Below are 27,606 nucleotides of genomic sequence, written 5' to 3' on the forward strand. Positions count from 1 at the left end.
CCCTAGTTCATTTGTTTGCCCTGGTATACAAAATCTTAATGTTTTTAGTACTTAGGTTATATTTAGTGAAAATAGTTATACTACAGGTATTATTTGTTCAAGTCAAGTTGTTTCTTGCTTCTCTAATATAGAATTAGCTTTTCACATGACTGGGATAATCAAAGTTTAAACAGAAAGGCCAAAGGAAAAAAAAAACCCTGTAGAGTTGTGGGTGGAAAGATAGTTATCTAGTTAATTTGTCTGACAAAGCAAGCAAATAAGGACTTAGGAATTAATGTGAGCTCAATTGGTGGTGCAATGAAAGTTGGTTTCAAGATTTTGTATGTAATTTCTGTTTATAAACAGACTTGCATATAACTTGGAGTCAACTATGACAAAAGTTGACTTTTTTTCTTTCTTTACTTTGTAAGAGGAAGTGGAAAACTGTGTGGCAACAGTAAAATTTAAAAGGCAATACTGAGAAGCAATTTAGCTCCATTAAAATAGATTATATACAGTATATGGCAAATAAATTACTCCCTGACAGTCTAGAAATTGTGGAGTCTTTGGGGTTCTCTGATCTTGGTAGTTGAAAACTCTGATCATTTTTTCACTTACCCAGTGAGGTGGGGGGGCGAGCCCCAAGGGGCTCTTGCTTCTGGCTCCAAGCACCTGGCATAGGCCAAGCACAACCTGCTCCAGAGACATCGTCAGGTGGGGAGTTTGAATGGGGCAGTACATCTGTCAAACCATAATGCAGGTGTCCTAAGGCAAGCTCAGGGAGGACAGAAACTTCCCCCGGAGCAGAAGGACAAAAGCTCGCTTGATCTTGATTTTCAGTACAAATACAGACACTGAAAGTGGGGCCTCACAGTCATTCTGACTTTTTGGGTCTTAAGCAGGAGGTGTCAGAAAAATTACCACAGGGATAATTGGCTTGTGGTGGTCAAGCATTCATAGCGATGTCACTTTTTGATCCTTCGATGTCAACTCTTCCTATCATTGTGTTGTTTTCTTGTAGACATTTCGTTACCTGTCTAAGTAATATCTTCAGTGCTAGAAGGGAGTGGGGTTTGCTCTCTGTTTATATACAGTAACTTGCCCTGTGTGATGGAATGGTATAGCGAAGGCCGTGCTCAGGGAGATAAGCATTTCCTTAGCCTCCAGAATGAGTGTGGGCAGGTGAAGAGGATGACACTGGCACCACCCTAAGGAATTCACAGTGTTTGCTTGCTGGCTTGGGAAGCTTAGATCCAGTCTGGCGAGATTCTGTCTTGTAGGTGGAAGCTAATAAATGCAATAGAACTGTAACTGTACTGTCTCGTGGAGTTCTTTGGGCTGAACCTGACACCCTGTCAGTGTTGGTGGGGGAGTTGTTTTTCTTGGTAGTTTCTAGATTAGGCTGTTGTTTACTGCTTGATTGTCTGAGTTGGTAGTTCCTTCATTAGAGTATTGTTTACAGCTTGATTGTTTGTCTGGTGTTAATCCTAGTGTTAATCCCTGCTTATCTGGGTGTTGATTGCTGGAGGAGGTGTTCTGGTCTTTTTTGTTTCCTTTTTATTGTCTCTTTTGAATAGTGTGTAAATGCTGTTTATCTCTGTATGCCTGTTGATGGCTGACTTCTCTGAATACCAAGCTTCCAGGAATTCCCTTGTGTTTTTGAATTTAGCTTGGTCTAAGATGCTGACAGTTTCCCAGTTGAAACTATGGTTAAGTCTGTCCATGTGTCGTGAGATTAAGGAGTTTTCATTGTGTCTTCTTGAGATCCAGTAGCCCAAGAAGAAAAAAACAGGAGTCATCTACAACATACAGTGTAAGGACTGTAACAGCCACTATGTAGGACAGATAGGCAGCAGACTAGCAGAACGCATCCATGAACACCAACTAGCAGTCAGAAGTCTTAGACCAAGCTAAATCCAAAAATGCGAGGGAATTCCTGGAAGCTCTTAAAATCGCTGCAGATACATTGCTGAAGTATTTTTTATTCTGTGTACAGAAAAATGCACAGTTAGAAAACCATAGTTTGAATTAGATATGAAAAAACAAAAATAATTGTGTCTGTGATGTACAATAAAAAAATAGCTAGCAAACAAGGTGGGTTTGCATAATTTGCTATGAAATAGAATTCACTATATACCTACAAGTGCTCATTGCTTCATGTTTAATATTCATAGTTGTTTCATACTTGGTACTAATATGTATATGGATCAGCCTCAACATAGTTCAGATTATTCTGATTTGCTTTCTTTACAGATTATTGGAAGTCAAATTTAGCATGCAACTATTTTAAGTTTTAGCATGAAGATTCTTTAGCTACATATGACCTTTTCCTCTAATCGGTGTAGTTATTTCATATTAAATACAGCAAATAGTTAGAAATTAAAAGTTGGCAACGCCAATTTTGGTAGGCAAGTTATGTATTTTTCTTTTGTTTCTTTTCCAGATGGCAAATGTTTGTTAATCCTATTTTAGTAAAATTTTCCTGAGCGCTTCTTTAAAGCTGCTGATTTTTCTTAGCTTCTTACTCTATACCTTTGCTTATCTCAGCAATAAGCCTTGGATATACAGTAGTAAATAGTGGGATGATGCATAGCAGTTTGGAGAACTGTTGATAGAAGAGTTGGGTTCTCCATCTGGAAGTGAATGGTCTTGCATCTTTATGTGTGTAAGATAGGCAGAAGAGCAATCTCTAACTTCATAGGTGGAAAATGGGCAGAAGAGTAGGCGAATCTCTATTTTCATTTTTGTTTTAAATAAGGGTGCTCTTGCAGCTTGTCTTTGATTTCCTGTTTTGATGCATGCAGGAGTCCTGGGATATAAATGAGCATTAGTATTATTTGTCAGCCTAATAAAGGCTATCAGACTATAGTTGAATAAACAAGATCAGGTAATTTTGGTTTATGTCAAAAGTTGTTACTAAGTAAGTAATATGCTACAAGAATTAACATTCTACTATTCTTAGTAACGTGATAAAAGATTTAAAAATCAATCCTTGGGAACCCGAAGTATTTAGTTTCTTATAAAGATAATCCATTCATTATCTGCCTGATTCATTGCTCTAGCCTTGGGTTGTTCCAGTTGGCCTAGGCTAAAGACAGATAATCCTGTTATATAATGCATTATATTTACATCATTCTGTATTATAGATGCAAAATGAATACACAAGAATCTTTGATATGTGCTATTATATGTGCTAATTAAAAATGCTTCTTTTGTCTCCTCCAATATGTCCTTAAGCTAAAGCACAAGTTGTAAACACACACATGTACACACACACATACACAAAATTTGTGTAGTATTTGCATTGCTAGAACTGAAAAGTGTGGGTATAACAAAGCTGAATATTTTCAGATTAAAAAAGTAGATTTAGTCCTGAAAAAAAATCTGAAAACTAGTAGCAAACAGTACTTGAAAATTGGAGAATCTATTTTCAACTGGTTGAACAAGCATTTCAATTGCCAGCTAGGGCTGACTTTAAATGGACCAGCTGCCTGTGTCAGCAGCGTAGGGTTACCAGGGTAACATTGGCTGTTTAAAGAAGAATGTAGCTGAGCGGGCAAGTTTTTGATCTGTAAGTTGAGGGAAGGAATTTGATGTGATCATGCATTAGCTCTTCTAATCACACACATTCAAGTACTAAACACTATATTGGTGATGTGTAGTAACCTATAATTCTGTTGAGTTTGTATAAGGATTTCAATTACTTTATTTTTTAGGAGCTAAGGAGTTTATAATGAGCAAGTCTACATTTTTAGTTTTGAGGCACAGTAGTGAGACGCTACTATATATCTAACAGTAGCATATAATTTGCAGTTGCAGAGATAATGGATGTCTCCAGACTCTGGATTTCATGATTTACCCTCTTATGGTAAGAAGAAACATTCAGAACTGTTTTCAGAAAAAAAAAAGTCTACCTACCCTCTGAAGTGTAGATACTGACTTTTGTATCATTAATGTTATTGGCTATTCATTTCGTCTTCCATATTATTTGATTTTCTGAAATGTTAATTCAAATTTGCAAAAAGGTAGCATCTCTTCTGTACCAGGAAAAGGTAGGCAGGATTTAGACCAGAAGTGGACAATCTGTGGTCCTCACATGCCCTCAGAGACTTTGAATAAGGCTTGCTGTGGATGCCCAAGCTCTGAATCCACCTCCAAACTATTTTGCTATTTAGAAGACTGGGGAGACTAGGATAACGCCTGGGCAAACAACACATAGGAACGGACCCTCTCTTCATAATCCATACAGAGTTTAGAAGCTGTTAACCTGGTAAAGACTCAGAGGATTTTGCATAACCCATTAAATCATTTCAGCTGGTTGATCTGAGTGCATTCATTACTTCTTTATCCTTGTCCTGTGCAACTTCTTAATCATAGCGACTTTGAAGGAAGAACATGCAAATGTGGTATTCTCAGAAGTCTTCTCCAACACCAAAGTTCAAAAGCGACAATACTCTTTCTGCTTCTTCACAGTCCAACTTTCACTTCCATAGACTGTCACAGGGAAAACCATTGCTTGAATGATTCTGATTTTTGTAGGTACTGACACATCCTGGCATCTTAATACTTCTCCAAGGCCTTCATTTCTACTAGTCTGTGGAATACTTATTGGCTGCTGCTTCTTTTACTGTTGATAGCCAGTCCTAAAAGGCAGGAGCTATCCACCACTTTAATATATTCATTGTCAAGTGTAGGGCTTCTTGCAGTACCTGTTGCCTGCCATTAGTTTGGCCTTCTTTATATTTAATTTTAGTCCCGTTTTTTTAATTTGCTTCTTGACTTTCATTATTAGAACTTCCATGTCCTTTGCATTTTCGACTATCAGCATAGCACAGGTTAGTGTTGTTTCTTTCTCCAAATTTAAAACAACACTCATCTTCCAATCCAGCTTCTCTCAATGTTATATTCAGCATACAGGTTGAATAAATAAGTAAAGAGTATACAGCTTTGTCTCATTGCTTTGCTGACTTGGAGCCAGTCTGTTTTGCTATCTTCTGTTCAGATTATGGCATCCGTACCTATGTATTAGTTTTGCATGAGGACAATGAGATATTCTGGGAAGTCACATATTACACTAGTCCAAAATTTATTAAATTATGATTTCTGGGATCACGTATCATGGAAAAACATAAACCATATCTAATTTACCACAGTAATTATGTGCACACAACATGCTAGGCCCAAACCAAGCTATATTACAGTTTAGCATGACACATGAATCCAGTCTCTGTTTGCTTGCATTGTCATTATATGTGACTCATCTTCTAGGTTTGAAAAGGGAGAAACACAGCTGTAATGGAAGAGCAGGAGAAATGATATTTTAAATAACATTAGTACTGTAGCTCGAAAATACATTTATCTAAAAGAGAAGGATATGGTATGGGAAAACCAATCTTGCAAAAGATTGGATTGTGGCTAGTTAATGCGAAGACTAAATTAAGAGCAATTTGATGGCTCTGAATAGGAAAGCAGTTGGTAACTGATATTTTCAAACATGATAAAGTCTCAAGAAATAAATACATATTTAAATATGTTGAATAAAAAGATACTCAGGAATCAAAGGTGAGAGGTACCATAAATTACAAGATATTTAAGCAGATTATTTTTTATCAGATGTGTAAGTCGAGAACATTTTTTCCTGTTTGTGAAATAAATGTTTGTTTTTGTTTTGTTTTTGCCAAAACAAATACTGGACTGAAACAAACAAACAAAATATTATACAGATATTATTTCTGTATCTATGTTATTTTCTAAACCATGCTTTCACAGCATTCACTACTGAAGTGGGTATTATGTGAACTGGCATTTAAATACTGTTTTCAGTTTTAATGGACTAGTACTCTTAAGAGTGTTATGTGATTTAAAAAAATAAATGCTAATGGATCCCAGCATGTTTCTACAAGTTTGACTATGCTGCGATGATGTAGGAAGTGTGAAAAATAGTTGGATAATTATTTGAATTATTACTGTATTTTGTTGTATAATTAGCAGAGCTTCTAATGTTTGGTGAAATTAATGAAACAAGATCTCAGGAAGATTCTGACTTTATAATCTGTGTATGGAGTTGTTTCATGATTTTCAGCTTTCTTCTGTCAAAATGTTGGATTTTTTTCCCCAGAAATGGACAAGTTCAACTAAACCTCCTTTTTACCAGCTCTCTCAGGATTAAACTAAGATGTTGGGGGATATAGTCTTGACTTTTCTGACCCTTTTAATGTTGTGGTATTTAAAGAATGTTTTTATAAAGTTTCAAACTAAATGTAGTCTCTTTCAAGTTCTGAAAACAAGCAGCTGTAGCACTTTGTTATGAAACTTAGCAGAAATTTGTAAGCTTTTTTGTTTTTTCATCATACTTTTAAGCCTGTCTTTTATAATCTTCTATGAGAAAATTATAGCATTCTCTGCTTAAGTATTAAAAACCTAATATAATACTTGTCCCACCCTCCACCCCCCGGGAGATGATACTGACAGATTTTTCTAATGCAAGAAATTTGATGTTTAAAAACAGATAAATTCATTTCTACCTGTCCAATCTGGTCTGTCAAGATGGGCATACTTCGGACCTGTCGGGTAAGGAGTGCTGGTTGGCAGGGCCAGGAGGCCTGCCTTTTCTGCCATAGTGCCCACCCTAGTCTCCCTTTGGAGATTAGACCCTGACCCTGCTGGCTTTTTGTAAGGCAGTAAAGACCTGGTTCTATGCCAAGGCCTGAGGCCCTGAGTGTGTGAAAGGACCTGTCTCCTGGCTGTATTAGTGCTGTTGACTGTGTTGTTTTTCTCACCTGCTATGTATTTTAATTTTTGAATTCAGGATATCATTGTTTTTATTCTGTTTGTTATTGTTCACCACCCAGAGTCACTTGCTGAGATGGGCAGCTTTACAAACTGATTAAATAATAAATTAAGAAAAATCAATGCTGCTGCTCCAGTAAATTTTCTATTTAAATACTAGAAATTAAATATGAACCCAATCAAGTATTAGAACCCAATCAGATTTGATGCATCATGGTTAAATGCTTGTCTACTAGATAAAACGTGATTTAGTGAGAGATGACTGGATGTACAAAGATGGTTTTCTTAAGTCAAACCCATCTGGTGGTTTGCTCTTCATTGTGTTCAGCTATTACCTGAACTGTTTTCCCATTCCTTTTACAGGTAGTCCTCACTTACCAATTGCAATTGAGACTGGCAACTTCATCACTAAGCAACATGGTTGTAAAGTGAAACATCATGTGACCGTGCACAACTTACAACATCAGTTCCGGCTGCGGTCGTTAAGCAAATCACTGCGGTTGTTAAGTGTGACATCATGTGACTGAGACTTGTGACTTCCTGTTGGCTTCCCCATTGACTTTGTTTGTCAGAAGCCAGCTTTGAAGATCACACATGGTGATCATGTGACCATGGGACCTGTGCCCATTGTAAATGCGCCCTGGTTGCCAGATGTCCAAATTGCAGTCATGTGACTGCAGGGATGCTGCAACAGCCACAAGTTTTAGGACTGATCGCAAGTCTCCTTTTTCAGTGCTGTCATAACTTTGAATGGTCGCTGAATGAGCAGTTGGTTAGCAAGGACTACCTGTACATTGATATTTGAGAGTTTTGAGTTATTTTCTTCATTAAAGTTATTCATTATATTGTTTTTTAAATTGATTTTAGCTTCTCTATAAACTGCCCAGAGTCATTTTTTAATGAGATGAGCAGTGACAAATTTGATAAATAAATAAAGTAAGTAAGTAAGTTACGGAACAAAATCCTACTGCCTGCACAAGAGAAACACTGTCATAAGGTAGTTGACCAGTTTTTCCTTTCTTATGTTTTTCTCTTTCTCACACACAGAAACATGACTATGATCCACTTTTTTCACATCTGTTTTATTGCAAATGAGATTATCATATATTTCACTACCCAAAGTATGTTAGTATAGGTGCAAAAAATATTAATGACTATTTTTGATGTAATTTAAGTACAATATAACACACTACATGTGATTTGTTAAACTAGACTGAGGTAAGCAACGTGTAGCTCTCCTAATGTTGAGCTACAATCCCCTAGCCAATATGAAAGGGAGTACAGGATTATGGGAGTTGAAGTCCAACTTCTTGAGGGATGAATGTTGACCACTTTGGCAGAGTGTACAGGAATCAACACTACATATGTAGCTTTTGATGGAATGGCAAGTTGGTTCTACATTGCTCACTATACAGAAATCAAGATTGCTGGATGTAAAATATCTACAACTTTTCTTGAATATGCTATATTAAAATGGATGAGGAATGTGCAAATGTTGTCATCATCTAACACCACTGTCACAGAAGATGCTCTCAGTGGAGGGTCTTCTGTTGTACACTGAACTCAAAAAGTTCGTTCTTTTTTGTTATATATAATACACGTGAATACATACACCTTAGAGTTGCTATTCATTAAGAACATAAATTAGTAGTGGTTCATAACAGAATAGTAACAACTGTTTTGTTTTAGAGCTGGTTTTCTATTTAAAGCTCTTTTCTCAATTTTGTTTTACAGTTTGTTTAAACTTTGATTTATAGGTCAAGCAACTGTCTGGAAAGACAACATGATGTTTTGAAGTATGAAAGGAGTACTGTTGCTATACCAGAGGCTAGGAATATTAATGGCCAAATCTAGGTGAGTATATTTACTTTCAGTCAGATGTTTTTCTACCAGAATCTGAAATCATCCTATATATGAATTGCAAGGTACCCAGTTATTATATTTCCTGTCTTGTAAGTAGGTGGAATGTAAGTAGCTCTTGCCCAGGAACAACAGAGCTTCTATTGTGTCTTTTAATTAGCCCCAAAAAAGTTTGTAAGGTTACTTGATATACATATAGTGGTTCTCCAGCTTTTGTTTTCCTGCTCAAGTAGTTTCTGTGGCAGTAAGCACATTTGCCATTTTAGTATCGGATTCTAGCTGTAACCATTTTTTAGAAAGAGATACTACCACTACCTTTCTGCCAGAATTTGTATATCTTAACATTTCTTCATCCTTTTCCCCATCTTTAGAAAACATTCTACCAAGGTATACAAATTCATCTATTTGCTCTAATTTTTCATTATTTGTGTAAATCTTCCAGCATTTGCTTTACTTTTCCATCAAACACAACTGCCTTGGTTTATGATACATTAATTTTCAGATCTGTACTCCTTGTTGTATCAAGTAATCTAACATTTGCTGCAAAACATTCAGGTTCATTAAATCCTGTCCAGCACCTTCCCAGGCACACTGAACAGACTAAGTTTCATGTAATTTTTGCATTCATTCTTGTTATCTTTTCTTTAGTATAAGGGAACTGTAACAACATTATCAAATAAGTTGTTTCATTACTAAAAATACAGTATTTTAGAAATGTGGAATTCCTGGTGCATTATTCAAGCATTTAAACATACTATTTTTCTGTCAGACAGACATCCTTATATTTGATCTCTCCATACTGCTTTATAATACCTATCATATATTTTCTCAGTGTTTTGCAATTATTTGCACTTTATTTTCCATTTCTCTGTATTGCATTCATCTTTAAACAGTTCTCTTTACTTTGCTGTAGTAATCACATGGTCTTCTAAAGAAGTCATGGGTAGCTGTTGTAGCTGTCCTGATAAAGAAACAGTCCCTGATAACCATCGAAACAAATTCAAGGTACAATTCTACATGGAAACTTTTGAGTGCAAAGTTCTGATTTGGGATTGGCAAGGAAAAATATTAATTGTAAGGACTGATAGAGATTTCTGTGGTAATTTTTTTAAAATTCTGAACTGAAGATTTTTCAAGTCGATTGTTAAAGAAAGAGCTAAGTAAGGTTGAGATACAGTGCTGGGCAGCCTGTGCTTGCCATATTTTGGACTACAACTCCCATGAGTGCAGAGCTAATGCTCAGAGATGTTGAGAGCTGTCAATCAAACAACTGCAAAAAACCATACACCGCAACTCTGCTATATTATTTGTGCTACTAGTGTATAGAGCTTCTCTATTATTTACCACAGAGATTCTTTGGATTTTTCTCTTTTTGTAACATTTTCAGACTAGAAATAGTTGGTGTTGACTATTAATAAGACTAGAAATAGTCTGATAGTTGATATCACCAAATCATTGGGATAAATTAGATCTACTTAAACCCACTGAAGTGGATGAGGGAAAGATGAAATATATTTTGTGGCTGCAGAAACATTTTCACATTCTGGGGAAAAAAAATACTTATAAGCTATGTATTCATATAATTATACTAGATTTATTTTCTGTTATCTAGCAGTTTTTAACAAGGATTTGCTCAATTATGTTTAGTATATGGATGTTATTAAAGTGTATAAATAAATATTTGATCTTGATTATGTGAATCTTGTTATGAGTTTATTTTCTAAAAACATATATTTTCTAGGTTATTAATGTGGATGATGATGGTAATGAATTGGGTTCTGGTATAATGGAACTTACAGATACAGAATTAATCTTGTATACCCGTAAACGGGATTCTGTCAAGTGGCATTATCTCTGCCTGCGCCGTTATGGCTATGATTCCAATCTTTTCTCATTTGAAAGCGGTCGAAGATGTCAAACTGGACCAGGTATGTATAAATAGCCCCCCTTTTTCATAATTCTGTTAAATGGAATTCATATCTAAAGTAAAGTAATAGTGTTGGTGACATATGAAGACTTAGAAATACATGGGTATTAACCAACCTGGATCTGTTGTAGTTTTAAGCGAATTTGTTGAGTTAAATGAAACCCCTGTCATGGATACAGTTATTCTCTTGAACTTTTGAAGTACTCTGACAAGTTCAAAGTCCTACTGGTAACCAACTGGCAAGTGCAAAAAGCCAGTGTTTGCTATCCCATAGGTTTTTTTTTATTATTATTATTTTATTTCTATTTTTAAAACTTCCATTGCAGGCAAATGGAGAGACTATATTTAGATCAATATGGGAGGTAGACAAAAGTTGTGTCTGGCAGAGGGCTGGGAGCACTGGGGAAAGACTGGAACCTTAGCCCTGCCCATTTGCTTTCTGCCCCTTCCCCCTTTTTAGGCCTTTCCAAAAGTGGGGATACCCAGTGACAGAAAGAACCTGCCATGGAGGGAAATTAGGAGGAGTGGTATTTGTCAAATTCCCCCTCTCTACCATAAGGTTGGAACTATATATTTGGAGAGGAAAACCCAACCTTCTCATCCTGAAATACTGTCCTGCAGCATAGGATTATGTTGTTAAGGAGGTTTATTGGCATTAGACAGACAATGTTAACCTAACTGGCATTCGCTGATCAGGAAAGCAATTTTAAAGTCATGTTTTCATCAACCTGCACCCCATCAATTCAATGTTCAATGACAGCAGGAAAAAGACATGTTTCAACTAGAGTTTATTGGAAAAAGTATTTAAAATACAAAGGCCATAAATCTGTGGTCACATAGGGAAAATAGCGTAAAAAAGAGACAGAAAAAAGAGAGAAACGGACAATAATATGATAAAGATATCATAACACTTTCCCTCTGAGGAAAGATGTTTAATTTAGAAATGGACCACAGAGAGAGAACCTGCTGGAAAGGATTAATGCTTTTTTCTCCCTTTTTTACAACTGAATTCAGGTAATGGATTCAGTATGAGATAGAAATGTTTGCCACAAAATGCATACTTAAGAAATGTATTGCTGCAAGGTGGGGTGATGGCCACTGACTTAGAGAAAAGTCAAGTGAAAATTAAACAATTTCATAGAGAATAGCTTTATTGGTGGCTATTTGAGTCTTCATGTTGATATACAATGTGCTTCTTAATACAACTGCTGAAGGCAAATAGGGAAGTGCAGTTTGTGAGTCACTGAACTCACATAATGGCCTTGGATAAATCACATCTCAGTTCTAGCCTCTCCCACATTATTCATGTGTAGATAAGTGACATAAATTGTAAACACGTTTATATTCTCAAGAGTTAAGTATCATTTTTATTGATGGGTTTTTAAAAACTAAGGTCATGTGAATATAAATCTTCAACCATATTTTCAGAATCCAATTATCCCTTTGTATTTGAGAACACACAAGTGTCCATGGGGTGCATCTATTTATCACCATTTTAGCTTTTTGTTCATGAAGTATGGTTAAATGCAGTACAAATAGCGTGTATCTTTATGGTTTATTTTGTCTAATTATCCAAATTAATAATTTATCTCCAGCTGTATGTGAGCTGTATATTTCAGTATCAGGTAACTCTACAGAACTAGTTTTATCTTCAAATGCTTGCCTTCACTGTGTATTTAAGCTATCCGTTATACACTACAGCTGCATGTCAATTCCAGTTGGTGTAGTATGGGAGCATTTCAAAAGTCATATTACTTAGAATTATACTTGTTAAAACTGAAAGTCTTGCTCCATAAGGAAAAATTCTTAATACATTTCAGGTTTATAAACCTGCTTTTCTGGAGGCAGGCCTAGACAATTTTCTTCAAAGGGCAGTATTATCCCAGACAGAATAGTGCATGGCCCACCTACTGTCAGTGAAGTTTGCATGACACAGTCAGTAGATTACAATTTAAAGAGGGGGGGCTGGGTTGAACTTTATTACTCGCTTGAATAGAATAGTACATAATAGTTTTAATATGTTAGATCAGCTAAAGCTAGCAGTAGCAAAGACACACGCTTGTTAACAAGAATGTCAACTTAATGCTTTCAATGAAAGAATAATACAAAGCCACAACTATACTGTTTCCCTTTGCTGATGATAGTAAGTTGGGGCACTCCACTGCTGCTGAAAGACAAAGTGGAACAATACTAGAGGAAAATCTTTGATACTGCTTACTTTGTTTCTGGTTTCAGTCCTTGAGACCAAATCAAATTTGCTTCATTTGTTCTAGTCACTTCTGCCTCCTGGTCCTTCAATGTTTAGCCTTGACATGAACCTGGACTGTGTACCCTGTGTCAGCTCCTTCTTACTTCTTTGTAAAGGAAATTCACATTAATTTTGGTACTGTAATTGAGCAGAAAACCTGAAATGTATTAATTGTGAAACTGTGTTCTTATAAGAGGCAGTAGTTCCCGAGATGTAGTTTTCTGATATGAATACCAAAAATTCTCCCTTGGAATTGCAGGAACTTGTAATTATTAAAAATTTATAAACTAAATTTGATATTTCTCTTTAATTAACAAGTATATGAGTAAATGGATTATACTAACATATATGAAGATGTCTAATATATGTTGTTGTAGGGATATTTGCCTTCAAGTGTGCTCGTGCAGAGGAACTATTTAATATGTTGCAAGAAATCATGCAGAATAATAGTATAAATGTAGTAGAAGAGCCAGTTGTAGAAAGGAATCTACATCAAACAGAGATTGAAGTTCCAAGAACACCTCTCACACCTACCAGTAAGTTTATGTATGAGTGATTCATTACTAGGCTTACATGACTTATTAAGGTTGCCAAAAATTTTTACTTTGACTGTTTCAAATGATAATTATTGCATGTAATTTTTTCATACCAGGTGACAGTTAATATTTTAAAGGAAATATATAGGAATTAATGGACTAAAAGAATTTATTCTGGCTGTTGTCATAAGAGATTTGTTCTTGAATATTTTTTTCAAGATGGCTCTTGGTAGGAATTGAATGTTAGCAGCTGTTATCGAATGTTTCTGTCGGGGCGGGCAGGGGCAGGGGAGAGAGACGGATTGTAATATTTCGGGGGTTGCTTTGGTCTGTGACCGTAATAAAGATGATGATTTCAGGGGTTGCAGAGTAGAGACTGAGTTGATAGTTGAAATGAGCATGAGAGGGTTGTCTTGGGAGTGAGCTGTGACAGCTTACTGTGCAGTCAGGGCAGAGTTTGGATTGTAGAGGCCTACTGTGCAGAGGCACTGAGAGATGACTGTACTGAGGTGATCTCTCAGATGGACTTTAGAATGGGGCTTTGGCCTGGGATATACGCATGCTTGCTAGTGGTGGGGGAGAGGAAGGCTGGAAGTTTTCCAATTTGGGAAATGTGGCAGACTGGGTGGAGCTGCAGTAGCAAGAATTTTGACTCCTGAGCACACGAGTGGAGAACAATGACCTGAGCTGCAGCAGTGGGAAGTTTAAGCAGCAAAAGCAGGGTCAGTCAAGGAACATGTATGTTACCAGCCCAAGCTCTGCCCAGGCCTAGATCTTCTGTGACCATGACAAGTCTTTGTCAACGAAGCTCACTCCAAAGGATATTTGAACATCAGAGGGCAGCTGGAATTGCCTCTTAGATTGCCTGAAGCATATTCTCAGCATCGGACAAAAAAAAAATTCTCAGATCTGCTTAGAATTGAACTCTGACTGGATGGTCAAGGTGGCTGAAGTGTGGTCTTGCTCAGTTATATGGGAAGAATTTGATCCTGTAACTGCTGAAGAAGTGAACAGGATGCTTGGGTCTCTTAATCCAATCACCTGTTTGTTAGATCTGTGTCCTTCCTAATTGATGAAGGCCTCCAGAGAGGTGACATGTGGTTAGATCCAAGCAGTACTGAATTCCTTTCTGAGAAAGGGGTTGTTATGCTTTCCTTTAAGGAGATGGTGGCATGCTCCCCCCTCAAGAAACCATCCCTGGACCTTAATGAACTCAAAAAGAAGAGGCATGAGAAAACACAAGCTATTTTGGATGTGATAAAAAGAAAAGAAGAGGAATTAAAGAAGCTTCCAGAGAAGATAAATATTTCTCAACAAATTAAGCTTGTACAGTGACAATTATCTATGTTAACACTAAGAGAAATGGAAATAAAAATCAATTATGCAAAACAAAAACATTTTGTGTTTGCAAATAAACCAAGGAAGTGGTTGGCATACAAATTACAAAAAGAAAAAGAAAAGAAAATGATATTGAAATTACAAGAGGGAGATACTGTAATAAAAAATAATGTGATTATGCAAAAAGTATTTCATCAATATTATTCCAATTTCTATAAAGGACAAGAAATTTCCCTGGAGAAAATAGATGAATATTTAAAGAAGCAAAATTTACCAAAGATTACTGTGATGGAATGTATATACAAAGAGGAGGGTGATGTGGGGGATAGAAGCAGAGAGCAAGGCTATCAGGAAAGAGGAGGTGCATTGCAGGGAGGGAAAGGAAACAAGAGACAACACAGTCTGCAAGAGGAGAGTGGGAAACATAAGAAGTTCAGGATAGCCACTCCCTAGAATCTCCCAGGGTATATCTACTTGATGCAGAAGTATAGATTTAGTCTGGCAAGATTCTGTCTATGAGGTGTAAGCAAATAAAGGAACTTAATTCAACTGGACTGTTTCACCTTATTCTTGGATTGGGCATGACATCAATCTTGCCAGACTCTTATTCCCAAGAAGGGGAAGAAAAATTGAGCATAGCTACGGATCCTCAAGGAGCACTGATAACACCACAGCATCTAGCAGCAGCCTTACTACAGCATCAACAGCAAGTGGACACACAGATCAATAATTTACGAGCTGCGGTGATGCAGTTGGCACAGCAGTTCAGGCAAAACGCCCAACAACCTGCAGCTGGACCGCCAGTGCTCTTCTCGTGAAAACTTACCAAAGAAATATGGAGGGGACGTGGACCAGTTAAGGACCATCCTTACACAGTGCGAGATGTTCATAGACAGCAGACCTGCAGAATTCCCAACAGACCACACTAAGGTTACCTTTGTGTTAAGGTTGTTGAAGGGGTCTAGATAATTTTATCTAGAATGTATAAAGGTACCTCAAATCTATACTGGAAATGTGAACAAGAAGGGTCCTTTTATCATGCTTGGCAGACGTGCAAAAAAACTAGAAGATTTTGGATTCAAATGCATATACTGATTCAGAGGATTTTAAAGATTAATATATAGGTGAAACCAGAACCTTTCCTCTTGGGACTGATGGATAAATAGTTGTAAAAAAGTCATGGAACTTTGTTTTTATATATGATAACCGCAATGAGATTATTGTATGCACAAAGATGGAAAGATTTGACAATACCTACCATGGAGGAATGGTTGGTGAAAATGATGAACTTGCTGAAATGGTCAAATTGACCTGTTTGACTAGAGAAAAAACAGTATCTACATGTATTGCTGTCTGGAAACCCCTTATGGATTTTTTGTGTAAAACAGAAAAAAATGAACTTATGATCTATAGTTTTGACGATTAGATAAGATAGATTATAGAAAGAAGAGAGTCACGATATAACTTTAGAAAAAAAGGGGTAAATCTACAATTGTACTTATAACTGCTGTAAAGAAGATCAGAAGCCACTTCTTTATATCTTTTTTCTTTTCTATTTTTCTTCTACCTTTTTTCTTTTTTTCTTTTTGCACTTTAGCTTTCTCTTTTATTTCTTCCTTTTTCTTTTTTCTTTCTTATTCTATTTTAGTTTGTATTAATTTTTACTCTTGTTTTTCAAACTTTCAATAAAATTACATTAAAAAAAATAAACCATCACTTGGTCTAATAGTCCTGGACAACTTTTGCTCAATGTTCAGCCTCCCCATTCTGAGGAAGGTTGCTGAGAAAGATGGTTAGGCTGCAGCTTCAAAGGGCCCTGAAGGAAACAGATTATCTGGACTCCTTTCAGTTAGGCTTCAGAATAGGATATAGCACTGAGGTGACATTGATCATGGCAGCAAGGGGATTTCCTGGGGAGGATGGTGGACTGAAGATAACTCCGTTTAAAGCGGAGCTGATGCCTGCAGACTTTAACAAGGAGCCGGTTAACATATTGCATCCTACAATCTTCTGGATTAAAGAGAGAGACATTGAGATTGCCCAAGTTGATTCTCCTTATGATTGTTTCCTTTTCCGGGGGGGGGGAATCAGGAGACGGGGGAATTCTCCATAAATGCAGCCTTTTTAAAGGACAATAAGTTTGCATACTTTCCTTGCTAACTACCTTCTAATTGCCTATTAACTACTTCAAAGAATTTAGACACCTAAAAAGTGACAAGGTTGGAAATAGCTGGTGAGTGTCTTCAATCCTTAATATAAGAGTATGAAGATTTATTTTATAAATTTTAAGAACTTTAAATAAACAGCAGAAAGTAAGACAAGGTTTTTGCTATAGAAAGCTTTCAAACAGATTAAGGACTCAGAAAGTGTTGGAAATTGGACTTTGAATATTAAGACTGAAATTACTTATAAAGAATGATTGCGTGTTTGTGGGAAAGAGAAATTGTTTTTGAGACTGAAGACATAAGACAAGTAATTTAAAATGGCGTTTAGCGATATCTTTGAGGAACTGCAGCAGGATATTGAAACAATTATGTCAGGTACAGTATGTTGTGTTTTTCTGAGAACATTCTGGTTTTAGAAGGAGATATTATAGAACAAGATATGCAGGAAAACTTATCTGAAGAAAACTTAAATGAGAATCTGAATAAGAACTTTTCATCAGACATAAACAAAAAAATTGGATGAGAATTTGAAAACTAAGAAATAAATAAAAATGACAATCCTAGAGAGCAATTGGGTTAATTTCTTTTAGTTGGAGTCACAACAGAGATTGTTTAAAGTACTGAAGAAATTTTCAATGAAGGTCAATTACCATATGCATGGATTACACAGAAAGATTGTTCTGTATAGAAGAAAAAAGGAATATAAAATTGGCTTATTCAACCAGGGATAAAACAGGACGTTGTTGTTCTGGCTGGTTCTTTTTGGATTTGCAAATATCTTAACTGGGAAAACAATGTGGTACGCTGGATTTGTTTATACTTCATTAGGTGTTTTTGTTCTTTCCTTTATTGTTATTTTATGTATCTTAATTTCATAGTACTCAAATTGGCTTTGTATTTAATTGCCTTTTTACTTAAGGTAACGAAGTTTGATCTTGTTTTTTTTTAAGGAGAAACTATTTTTGTTATGCTAAATTTTAGTCTTGTGAATTTACTTATAGTTTAGAGTTGAGATGTGGAATGTTTATCTGAATGGGGTAGGTTGTTATTTAGGGCAAAATGTTGTGTACTGGAGCTTGTCTTTTGTAAAGAAGAAATAGTCTCTTCTTGTTATCTTAAACTTTGTTTTTATTTTGTTTATAGTGGGACCATTTTATGCCTTTTAAATGGGATTTTGTTTTAGCTAAGAGTGGAGGTGTAGAACACTGAATTTTAATGTGTTAAGTAATGTTAATATTTTAGAGCTCTTGACTTTTTGCTGAGAATTGGATGGGAGAAGGGGTTACTTATTTGATTTGCCTATTGTTAAGAGATGGGTTATGGGACAAAGAGGTTATATTGGTTAAATGAGAGGAGGTGAAGAGATTATGGATTTGTGCTTTTTAGGGGAGAGGGGGTTTTCTTGTTTTGTTTAGTTTTCTTACACTTTTCCCCCTTTTATTCTCACTTGTATTCTTTTGTTCTATCTAAAACTTTTAATAACATTATTGGGAAAAAAAGATCATGGCAGCAAAGATGGGGATGATACAGCCATCCTGGCTCTCTTTGATCTCTCAGTGGTCTTTGATACCATTGATCAGGAGTGATCCATCTCCTTTCTCCATGGTCAGTTCCAGTTGGTGTTGATGGGGGATGGGGGGATGGGAGAAGTCCCTGACCTGTGTGGTGCCTCAGGTCTTGATGCTCTTGCCCCTCCAAATTTAATAACTACATGAAGCTGCTGAATGAGGTCATCCATTAGCACTGGGTCAGGTATCATCAGTATACTGATGATATTCATCTGTATATCTTGGCTCCTAACTGATTGAGGCCCTTCTCAGTCATTCATGCCTTGGGTACCTCATTTGTGAACTATTACAATAAGCTCTACATGAGACTACCATTGAAAACCACTAGGAATCTTCAGTTGGTCTAGAATGTAGCAACATGAGTAGTTATGGATATGCCACAGTATGATCATGTAACACCTCTGCTTTGTGAACTGCACTGGTTACTGGTAGATGTCTGGGTGCAATTCCATGTGCTGGTTATCATCTACAAAGCCACACCATGGCATGGGGCTTAGATATTTGAGAGACTTTCTTGTTCCTATTGTTTCTGCCCATCCTGTAAGATCAGAGAGATTCAGTATCCTGTGGGTTCCATCCATTAAATAGTGTCATCTGATTGGGCCCAGGAAGCCTGCTTTCTGTCTAGCAGGTGCCTGCCTTCTGTAATAGCATGCCCCCAGAGATCAAACTAACCCAACTCTGCTGTCCTTTAAGCAAGCCTTGAAGACCTGGTTTGTTCCCTAAGCTTTGGCTAGGGTGGGTTATGGCTCCCTTTGTGAGATGTTATTGTGTCTAAGGATGACTATCTTCCTTTTCTGTTATCTGTTATTACTCTATTTCTTTGGTTTCAGTTTGTATGTTGAGAAATGTGAATTATAAATATGTCTTGTATAAATGTAGAGAATTAAAATGTCATCATGATAAATAATGATTATTTATTTAATATGGTACTGTTCATGTTAGAAGATCCTAAAGAAGTATACAGAACAGTCAAAGTACAGCATGACTGCATAGAGGAACTTTAATATTGTTTGATTATTTATGTTGATTTATATTTCACCTAGTGATTTTCTTGTTTTAACTGGATATTAGTTGTCCAGAGTTGCATAGTGAGTGGGTGACCATAAAAACTGAGCAAACAGTGAATAATTAAATATTCCTTTTTTCAAAAGTTGCTCCAAGTCTTGAGAATGGTGTAGGTTATAAATTTTAATGAGTACAATCTGATGCAGAGCAGGCCAAACCCAAGAATCATCAGTTTGTAACAGGATTCAATTACTGTCCTTCCGTTAGCCAGTCCATGCTCCCAGACAGGTATCCAGTTTTCAATATGGAGTATGAGGCCCCTTTTAATACATGTGGCCCTTGCTCTAGGAAGCCTGAGTACAAAATGAATTTTGCTTTCCTTAAGATAGAATGCTGATATGAAATTCTGTAGAATTCTTTGTTACAGCTTTTTTGTGTGTGTGCTTTTGAGTCAGTTGTTGACTCCTGGTGACTGCCTGGTCAAGTCCCTGCAGTTGTTACAATCTAACCTGCATTTATTATTTATTAATATATATTTTCTGAAGGAATAGTATTTTAATCCCAATAGAATAATTGGATTTTCTTTTTAACCAGCACCTGGATTAAGTGGGCAGAATTTACCTAATGGGTACCCAAGGTATCCCTCCTATGGAGATGCTTCATCACATCCTTCCAGCAGACACCCTTCAGTAGGAAGTGCACGTCTTCCTTCAGTAGGTGAAGAGTCAACACACCCCTTACTTGTAGCGGAGGAGCAAGTAAGTTATTCTGAATTTTCTCTTCCACATTCTAATTCTGCTGTAACTAGCATGATTATATATTTATATTAACATTGCTAAAATACATCCTTTTTATGATGGAAATACCCTGAACCCAGTTTCTTGTTTAGTGGGTATCCAAATTATTGTATATCACTTTTGGGTATAACTTATCTATGTGATCAGGAGCAGAAAAGAATATGGCAAAGTATAAGGTTGACACTTGACTGTATCTTTTGCAGGTCCATACATATGTGAATACAACGGGTGTACAGGAGGAAAGAAAAAACAAGCCAAATGTGCGTACACCGCTGGAACAAAAGGTTCCCAATGCAGAAACAAATAAGGCAAGAGAAGAGGAGACTTGTTGTGATGACAGGGATCCCCAGGTTGTACTGGAACCTGAAGGAGTCAAATTTGTTTTGGGCCCTACACCTGTCCAGCGACAGTTAATGGAGAAGGAAAAACTGGAATCAAGTGGGAACAGCACTCAAATTAGTGGGAACAGTACTGAAACAAGCGGTAGCAGTACTCAAGCTAGTGGAAATAGTAACAATGAATGGGATACTGGGTATGACAGTGATGAACGCAAAGAGGTTTCTTCCAGTAACAAACTAACATATGAAAATGTAAATAGATTGTCTATCCCTAATGCTCCAGGGCTCAGGAGAGGTCGTCTAGTGTCATCCAGTACCTCTGATACTCAGAACATCAACAATTCAGCTCAAAGGAGAACTGCACTGTTAAATTATGAAAATCTTCCATCCTTGCCTCCAGTTTGGGAAGCTCATAAGCTAAGTAAAGAGGAGGATGACAGTTTAGGACCAAAGACACCCTCTTTGAATGGCTATCATAATAATTTAGATCCCATGCATAATTATGTCAATACAGAGAATGTAACAGTACCATCAAGTGCTCACAAAGTTGAATATGCAAGACGTCGGGACTGTACCCCTACGGTCTTTAATTTTGATATTAGGCGACCAAGTTCAGAACACAGGCAACTCAATTACATACAAGTTGATTTGGAAGGTGGCAGTGACTCTGATAACCCACAGACTCCCAAAACTCCTACTACTCCACTTCCACCAACGCCAACCAGGCGCACCGAGCTATATGCTGTGATAGATATTGAAAGAACTGCTGCTATGTCAAGCTTGCAGAAAGCACTGCCACGAGACGACGGTACTTCTAGAAAAACTAGACATAACAGTACTGACCTGCCTATGTGAGCCTGGAAAGGAGTAGTTAAATCATTTGCACCTTTGTGAAGAATTGTTTTAATTGGATGAGTGCTGTCTTGATCTTTGAATGCTATCATGTTTCATAGATTAATAGATTTATCTGAATACAGGTAGTCCCGGGGTTAAGAACACCAGGGTTACAGACGATCCATAGTTAAGAACGGAGCCTTTTGTAGCAAAATTCGAGTTAAATACACAATGAATTGAGTTAAATACACAGTGGTTTGAGTTCATTACACAATACTACTTATACAGTATTATACAATAATACTGTTCTGACTTACATACAAATTTGACTTAAGGACAGACCTTGGGAACAGAACTCATTCTTAAACTGGGGACTACCTGTACTTTATTTGCTTGCTTAAAGGGAATTTAAGGTAGAAAAAGTATTAAATAACATTATCACTTTACAATTGTAGAAACAGCTTTTAAATGTTTTTTGCCATTTTTATAGTGCCTATTTCATTGTCTGAAAGTTGTAGTGGCCAATTATGACAAATTGGCCATGTGCCTAAAATCACTGAAGGCATTATGACACTCCTATGCTGCCTGAAACTTGCATTATTTGCAAATCAGTAGAATTTCTCATAGTATATGTTTATAAATTCACATATTCCAGTTGAATTTATGGCTTCATGTGGTATAAATGAGAAAGGTTTTAGTCACCTTCAGTTGTCAAACAATGGTACAGTTTTCTTTCAGGGTGCTGGGTTTATGAGAAAGGACTGACAGGCAGCTGTTGCCCTACAAACCTCTCCTAATAGGACCAGCTTTCTATAGTAAATCCTTTTACTAAATTTAGTAAAGCCAATTTTTGTACTGAAGGGAATGCTGTTTAGTGGCTGATTTGGGAGAGATAAAAACATATGAAATTATTAGTTTCATTAAACTTACATTCAGATGTCATGTAGCTCATGGAATTCGTTTAAAATTACCCATGATCTTAAGATGCACTTTAAATCCACTAACCATAAGTCCAACAACTAGTAATTTAAAAACATGTTCTGCTCAATTCCATTAGTTAACAAGTTTGTGTTGCAGTTCTAGAAAATGTTTTTGCTTTCTCAAGTTATACCAACAGAGAGTTATATGAAGAAGGTACATCATTTAGTGGGGAAATGACATGCACCTAGATAATTTCACACTTTTTGTCAAGTGAAGATGGATGTTGGTAAAAGAGCATTGTGCTTTATGGGCCAAGGGCTATAAATTCTAGGACATAAGGGATGGTATTGCATTTACTTACAGTGCAACTTTTCTAGCTCTCTTTTTCCGTGTAGCTCCATTACTTTCTTCAAAGCTGCTTATAAAGACCTTCAAAGATCTATGAAGGCCCCCTGGAACAACTAATCCATGCACTCTGAAGGGATGTAGACAGAAGAAAAAAAGCAGGTCTCCTTCCTGTGCATGCAAAAGCATCACTAATGCACAGGTCTGTCTGGTTTTCAACCTGTGTGTTAGTTATTTTTTTTTTTTAAATACGAACTTAAGTTTTAGTGTTGACCTGCCACTATTGTTATATATCACTAATGTTTTCTTTTCATCAGGTTTTCTTCCATCAAAGTATCTGAAATTTGTCTTGCTTTAGATTTCCAGATAGCAGCTACATTTTTTTCTATACATTTATACAGCTACACACTCTCTGGATGTTTTGGATGTAATTCACAATCATATATCTATGGTGGGTTCTTTTTACCTTCTATTTCTGAAAATATTCTCTTACCTCCCTCTTTTCATTTGTGTCAATAGCTTAACTCTGTATGTAGTCTATGTTCAATGTATTTTGTGCGTTTCATCTTGGTCATTGTCTTTCATTTGTACAGGAAAGGCCCATTTGTAATATTATTACTTAAGAGAAAGCTGTCTTTCACAAATTTAAAGATGCATTATGTTCATTTAAGAGCAAGAAGTGCTGTGTTATTTTTTACAGAGAGGCATGCTGTAACATGTTTTCATATTTAGCTTAACCCAGAAAAAAGGAATTGCAAACCAAGTATCAAAGTCAGAATGATGGATTTAAACATTATATGGCTTACTTATACAAGCCAACAACATGATTTAGTCTATGAATGAGAGTTTGGGGTACTGTGAGATTGAGATCCTGACATCTACAAGCAAAAATTTCTTTCAGTTCTGTTGTAAGCTACTGCTTTCTATTTCTATAATGTTATTGATCTCAGATGTTCCATCTTAAGCTTGTTTTGCTGAGAGTAAAAATGGAATACCTACTGAATGTATAGGAAGTCTCCTAAAGTAATACTTGTAACTCTTTAATAGATGGCTGATAGCTTAATTACTCCTGAATACTTCCTGTACATTTGGCATTTGTTGATTGTTTTACGTTATAATCCATTTTTGATTCTGTCAGATTCCCAATTAGAAGTCTGTATTGTATCCAGTGCTGTGGAAAGTTTATAACAGTATGAACCAGCTTCTGCCTACAATTCAAAAAAAGTAAAGCCTTTTATAAGGAACTATGAAGCTTATAGAGATGTAGCCATTCCTATGCATTTTGAAAATGTGGAAAAAGCTATGCTTTAGCTTGTATGGTTTTCCAGGGAAAAGAAAAAACAAAACCAGACATTATGAGAAAATTGAAATATAGAGGAAGCTTATTTTCTTATAAGGAACATGAATTATATAATATATAGATCAGCACATAATGGTACTGTTTGATGTATTTATAAAATTTCAAAATAGAAGCATTTTTATTTGAACAGTAATTTCAAATCTGGCCAGTGTTACCACATAGTATGTTTTGTCTAAAGCTGCAATCCTTTATCTGCTTACCTGGGGCTTAGTCCTATTGAAGTCTGTTTCACTTACTTCTTAATAGACATCCATACGTTTGTACTGTAAGGTACTTACTTTTTCTTCAGTTGAGAAAATAGGGGAAAATGAAAACATCGAAACTATCAATATAGTAGTAAAGTAAGATTTTATTATTTGAAATTAAAGTCATATGTAGACCTTAGTATGATCACGCAGAAATTAAAGGAATTCATACTTTAGAATGAAGGTCTGAAAATAAGTATTCATGTTATATTATATTGGAGTGGCAGTACATTTGGATAGCTAAACGTCATAGCAATGTACTATTTTCTAGACAACATACAGTCCTATAGACACTTAACTAGGGTTTAGTATCAATTGATTCCAGGAAAACTGTTTCTGGCTAGACAGGACTAACAGCCCTCAGATTTTGAGTAACTGTAGAGAAAAACAGTTGTCCCAAAATCATATTTATTTTATTTCATGCAATATTAGTAAATTTATAACTGAAAGTACTAATTCTGTCAGATTATGAACTTTCAGATGGGGTCACCAGACTTCAAAAAAGGACCAAATTCTTCAATCAATACATTCTGTATTCATTTTGGAAAGATTTCTATACATATTTAGTATTCCAAATATGGAGCAATGGCATCATTGCTAATATTTACTAATTTAGAATGTTGCATCCAACATACTTGCATCAGTGTGAACTTGCTATGTAGCAATATTATTTTAAAATCAATAGTGGGTGTGTGCGTGCCCTAATTTTCTATTTCTCATTGGAAAAAAAATGGGGAAAAACATTTGGAACCAGTATATATGATAGTTTCTATTTTTTCTCCCTGGTCCTTCACCTCTCTAGTTGAACAAAATGTTTTAAAAGAGAACAGAAAATATATTAAAAAGCAATAGCTGAGCTTAAACAAAAAACAAACTTTGGAAACATAAGGACACTGTTTGATCAGACCAAAGGGCAATTTCTATATGCCAGTCAGGTTTATCTGGGAAGCTCACAGCAAAATTTTGAGTGCAATGGCATTCTCACTCTCACAGAGCAACTACCATTCAGAGGCATACTGGCTCCAGTTCCAAAGGAGCGTGCGTGTTTGTGTGTATGTACATACACACAGAGGCTCTCTTTGTTAAGCCTTCTATTCTGTTGTAATTTCATTTTTATTTCAATAATACTTATGGGGATAAACTGCCTGAAAGATCTTCCAGTTCTAAGTGTATGAGAATATAACCAGATATATAACTAGACCTCTTTGTCATTGGAATAAACAGGGTGTTCCTTTATGACAACATATTTTAATTGTTTATTTTTTTTCTATCTGGCTACAAACATTACTTTGGTTTTGTTGTCAATAAATGTAAGAATGTTGGAGACTAAGGACACTGTCTACAAGGAACATTAACCCAAAAAATCAATAGTATACAAGCCCTCCTTAGTTTAATCTACTGCAGTTAACTGGATCTGTTTGGTAAAACCCCATGCCTTAAGTAGTTTTCCCCAGACTGGTGCCAGATGTACTGTGGCTACAACTCTGATTTCCAAGTCAATATATTGGCTGAAAATTAGAGGCACTGCATTCCCAAAACACTTGGAGATGCCAGGTTATAGAAAAAGTTTAAGTTCCAAAATATTGAAAATACCTACGACAAAATATGCATTGCAGTGTAATAGGAAGGATGATGTAACCAGAAAATAGTCATAAAACTTCAGTATGATGAGCTGTGTCTATTTCTCCTATTCAGTACCTAAACATACTATTACCTTCTTAGTATGTTGGAAAGTAATTAAGAGTTATTTCCTTTCTCGTTTTCTGTTATAGAAAATGTTTTCACAGTTTCATACCTACCTTTCAGTGTGGCTGGCAGTATCTCTCATTAGCTGCTATCATCTGATGATATGCACTTTACTGGATAGAGTCAACATTGTGGTAAATTCATAATTGCAAATTTCAGACTGCTTTTCCTTTTTTCATCAGTATTAATATTTGCATTGGACTTGCAAATTGCTTATCAGGACAGCACTGAAAATAAACATTTAGAGGAAATAACTAGCATACTAATGAAATTTTCTCTACAATATTTTTCAAAAAATTACAGTGCCTTCAGTCATGCTGATAATCTAGTTTTTTGTGACCTTGTGTTAATTTAGCCTGAATTTCAATATTGTAGAAAGGTACAACATATGAGATAAAATTGTCACACTTGAAGCCTTTTACTGTGATATTTTTTTGTACTGAAAAGCCTGAGGGAAGATGTGATAGTTTGCCAAAATAAAGTGCCATCAGAGCTATATGAGCATGTGCACTGCTATTCTGAAAATTATATTCAGTAAAATCATAATTCCATCCATCTTTTTCTCTGTGCCATATTTCTGTATCCAGACTCTATAAATATAGCAACATAAGCCAAATTATGTCAAATTAATTTGCACAAAGATCCTTTTTTATCATGTTATCTTATTTCAGTAAATAGTGCAAAATGGGAAGGAAGGCTAAATACATAGATCTGAGGTAGGAAACAGCTCTGCTTTGCACGAAAAATATGTGCCTCCATTACAGGCACATTTAGCCTAACATAGTTTCAAAGACTGTAATAGGCATTTAAAACACATTTTAGCTATTTCAGCCACCAGGCAGCTTTTTCACAGGAAAATCAATCTGGAAGGCCAGTGGCACTTTTGTACAGAAAGAGTGAACACATACAGGTAGTCCTCAACTTATGACCATTCATTTAATGACTGTTCGAAGTTACAGTGATGCTGAAAAAAGTGACTTACAACTGGTCTTCACACTTATGACTGTTGCAGTGTCCCTGGAGTCACATGTTCAGAATTTGGGCACTTGGCAACTGGCATGTATTTACAATGGTTGCAGCATCCCAGGGTCACATGAACGCCATTTGTGACCTTCCCAGGGGGCTTCTGACAAGCAAAGTCAATGGGGGAAGCCAGATTCCTTAATGACTGCAGCAAAAGTCATAAAATCAGATGCGATTCACTTAATGACCGCATCACTTAGCGATGGAAGTTCTGGTCCCAATTGTGGTCGTAAGTTGAGGACTACCTGTACATGGCCATGGCTACATGTTGAGATGATCAGCTTGATAAATTCAGCTAAAAGGTGCTCTACCAAAACACGATAGAAGACAACATTGTCTCTTTGTACTTCTAATAATTTACATGTTGAATTATTTCTATGTAGGAAAAGTAATGATGTGCAGAAGGCTTCTCAGAATTATCCATATCAGGTGAAGCTGATGAGATGAAGCAGTTTCAAGATGGCCAAAACTGTCTTTGTATGATTTATTCTAAGGTGGTTTCTGCTGTAGTAATGTGCAGTTATATGCTAAAATGATCCAGTCATCAAGATGGTGCTTTACTTTGTAGTTTTCTTGCAC

The 27,606-nt window shown here is 36.2% G+C and overlaps 1 protein-coding gene and 1 long non-coding RNA gene across 3 annotated transcripts in view; one reads left to right on the top strand and one right to left on the bottom strand.

The window, feature by feature from the left end:
* Positions 1-26,060, top strand: part of FRS2 (fibroblast growth factor receptor substrate 2) — a 37,781-nt gene extending 11,721 nt beyond the window's left edge. Inside the window, exons 2-7 of the mRNA XM_025163524.2 lie at positions 8,526-8,622; positions 9,542-9,633; positions 10,370-10,556; positions 13,181-13,339; positions 20,013-20,176; positions 20,419-26,060. Coding sequence (XP_025019292.2) covers positions 9,568-9,633; positions 10,370-10,556; positions 13,181-13,339; positions 20,013-20,176; positions 20,419-21,408 — 1,566 coding nt within the window. The 5' untranslated portion in view covers positions 8,526-8,622; positions 9,542-9,567 and the 3' untranslated portion in view covers positions 21,409-26,060. The remainder of the gene's footprint in view (positions 1-8,525; positions 8,623-9,541; positions 9,634-10,369; positions 10,557-13,180; positions 13,340-20,012; positions 20,177-20,418) is intronic.
* Positions 4,681-27,606, bottom strand: part of LOC112540105 (uncharacterized) — a 28,862-nt gene continuing 5,936 nt past the window's right edge. Inside the window, exons 2-4 of one of the 2 annotated variants that reach the window (XR_015796412.1) lie at positions 26,058-26,231; positions 24,214-24,296; positions 4,681-5,269 (exon numbers count right to left, since the gene is read on the bottom strand). This is a non-coding gene — a long non-coding RNA (uncharacterized LOC112540105). The remainder of the gene's footprint in view (positions 5,270-24,213; positions 24,297-26,057; positions 26,232-27,606) is intronic. The other variant, XR_003084180.2, reaches the window with a different exon arrangement.

Source organism: Python bivittatus, unplaced genomic scaffold (genome assembly GCF_059951505.1).
Source record: "Python bivittatus isolate LINGU-HERP-01145 unplaced genomic scaffold, Pbiv_v1 ctg000330_np1212, whole genome shotgun sequence".
In the NCBI taxonomy this organism is placed as follows: domain Eukaryota; kingdom Metazoa; phylum Chordata; class Lepidosauria; order Squamata; family Pythonidae; genus Python; species Python bivittatus.